The sequence below is a fragment of the Colobus angolensis genome, unplaced genomic scaffold, assembly GCF_000951035.1.
Source record: "Colobus angolensis palliatus isolate OR3802 unplaced genomic scaffold, Cang.pa_1.0 Scaffold389, whole genome shotgun sequence".
In the NCBI taxonomy this organism is placed as follows: Eukaryota; Metazoa; Chordata; class Mammalia; order Primates; family Cercopithecidae; genus Colobus; species Colobus angolensis.
The window spans coordinates 2,145,578-2,147,848 of record NW_012117254.1 but is presented as its reverse complement, the minus strand read 5'-3'; the positions used below and the strand labels follow the sequence as shown (position 1 = coordinate 2,147,848).

The window sequence follows — 2,271 nt, the reverse complement described above, 5'->3', positions numbered from 1 at the left end:
TATATATATATGTATATATGTATGTATGTGTATATATATATATGTGCGTGTGTGTACACATCAACATCAAAACAGAGAAAGCCCTGGGGATGACTGAAGACTGTGCTCAACTAGTACTGTGTTGGGGTCCAGGGAGCAGCAGGGAAATCGAGGAGGTCTGTACCCTGCATAGATGGCAGATTACAGGATAGGTAGGAGAAAGTGTTTAACATTCCACCCCACATCATCGCACAACCTGAGGCAACACCACAAAATCTGGTGCCAGTAGCCCTGGGGTAATATCAGGACACCAGGAAATTTGAGTTGATTGAGACACTATGGCTCCAGAGTTCTGCTAACAACCACCTGAAACAAACTTAGTAGGAGAAGATCCGCCCTCCAAAAACTTATTATTTTAATGGAATATAAAGAATGAACTAGGAATAGAATAGTAAGTATGTGTGAAACCCACATACTATGAGTAGATATTAATAAAATATGTGTGCATATATATAGTATAAAGTCTACAAATACAAACGAATATGTATCTAAAGATATGTACATATAAGTACAAATAATTATACATATATGATAGAAAGATATATATGCATGTATATATACATATAAGCATAAATGTATATGATGTCTAAAACAGGTATGTATATAAACAAAATGTACATATAACATATATAATGTACATATACAATGTAAAATGTATTACCATGTGAATGAGGATTAAAATATGAAAATCACTAATCTGGACTCTGATATGTCGGATACCTTCAAAACACATGGCTTCTCCAAATCTCTTGCTGCTACTCAGCCTCCTCCCTGTAAAAATAAATCTTCTAGGACTAAAGGTTTGCAAAGTCTAGCTCTGGCTGGGGAGGAGCCCCCATGGGAAGGTGTGCATCTTCGCTCAGAGGTCCTACAATCACAGGTGCTGCAGCCCCCCCAGGGAGCATCTAGCCTTGGACCTGCAGCCATTTTCTGCAACGCGTGCAGCTGAGCAAATGCTCAAAGGTGATATAAACAGATCATCTCCCACCCATCACTTCACCAAAGAGCAGGAGCCAGGAGGAGAACCCTCCTGAGTGGGGACTGAAGGTTCACCCTCCCCACATAGAGGGGCCACAGAATCCAGCTCAGCCCCTCCTGTTAGCCCTGGAAGACCCTGGCAATGTTGTCACCCCGACCACACCCCTCCCTTCACTGCCACCTCATGTGACTGGGGGTCAGAGACTTGGTCCCAGAGGAGCAGACCCAATCGGCAGAGGATGGGGATCCAGACCCAGGCATCAAGGTCAGGACCCCCTAAGGGATGACTGAGGGCCCCTATCCCCATCCCCACCCCTACTCCGCCAGAACTCCGCCAGAACCCGGTTCAGCCCCTACTGTCGACCCAGGGAAGGCCCAGGCTTGGAGGCCAGATGTGACGTCACTGACGCACGCACTGGGGGGCAGAGAGAAGGGACACGCCTCCTTCTGAGGGGCGGCTTGATACCGGTGGAGGGAAGCGGGCCCAGGCTCTGTGAGGAGGCAAGGTGAGGCGCTGAGGGAAGACTGAGGACGTCCCCACCCCAGATCGAGGACTCGAAAGAACCAAGTGCCGTCTCTGCTCCCAGCCCTGGACCACCCGGGGGCGATCTGGGGCTGACTTGTGAGGTTGGACCGACTCCCTCCCTCCGCCGCTCAAGCTGCTGGGCACTCTGGAGTGAGAGCTTGGTGTGACCAGGGCAGGGCTGGTTAGGAGAGGGCAGGGCCCAGGCTCTGCCGTCAAGGTCGGGACCCTGAGGGAGGGCTGGGCACCCCCCCACCCCACCATGACCTAGGGCCCCAGGTTCCCCAGCCCCATCCTCAGCCCCACTCTCCAACCCACCCCCAACTCCCCCGCGCCAGAATCTCATTCCGCCCCTGCTGTCCACCCAGGGAAGCCCCAGGTGCCCGGATGTAAGACCGGTGACTTGCACTTTAGGGGTCAGAGAGTAGCGGGGCGCCTCGCTCTGAGGGGTGGGTTGATATCCGCGGAGGGAAGCGGGCCCAGGCTCTGTGAGGAGGTAAGGCGAGACCCTCAAGGAGGACTCAAGACCGCCCCACCCCAGATACAGGACCCCAAATAATACGGCGCCGCCCCTGCGCCAGCCCTGGATCACCCCACAGAGTCGGGCTTATCAAGCTGGGCCCAGGCTCTGACTGGAATCAAGGTCAGAACCCTGAGGGAGGGCCGAAGGCCTCCACACCCCTAACCCAGCCACCACCACCGTGACCTACAGCCTCAGGTTCCCCACCTCC

At 52.7% G+C, this 2,271-nt stretch overlaps 3 protein-coding genes across 4 annotated transcripts in view; all 3 read left to right on the top strand.

Moving 5' to 3' along the window:
• LOC105520778 (heat shock transcription factor, X-linked-like) overlaps positions 1 to 2,271 on the top strand; it is a 15,555-nt gene that overhangs the window by 10,494 nt on the left and 2,790 nt on the right. Inside the window, exon 2 of the mRNA XM_011954677.1 lies at positions 1,345 to 1,523. Within this exon, the coding sequence (XP_011810067.1) occupies positions 1,345 to 1,523 (179 nt within the window). The remainder of the gene's footprint in view (positions 1 to 1,344; positions 1,524 to 2,271) is intronic.
• The window catches only part of LOC105520765 (melanoma-associated antigen 8), a 103,796-nt gene continuing 102,959 nt past the window's right edge, over positions 1,435 to 2,271 (top strand). Inside the window, exon 1 of the mRNA XM_011954669.1 lies at positions 1,435 to 1,523. The gene's annotated coding sequence lies outside the window, so the exon portion shown is untranslated. The remainder of the gene's footprint in view (positions 1,524 to 2,271) is intronic.
• The window catches only part of LOC105520763 (melanoma-associated antigen 9), a 5,275-nt gene continuing 4,443 nt past the window's right edge, over positions 1,440 to 2,271 (top strand). The window contains exon 1 of one of the 2 annotated variants that reach the window (XM_011954663.1): positions 1,440 to 1,523. The gene's annotated coding sequence lies outside the window, so the exon portion shown is untranslated. Of the gene's footprint in view, positions 1,524 to 1,959; positions 2,042 to 2,271 lie in introns of those variants that run through there. The other variant, XM_011954664.1, reaches the window with a different exon arrangement.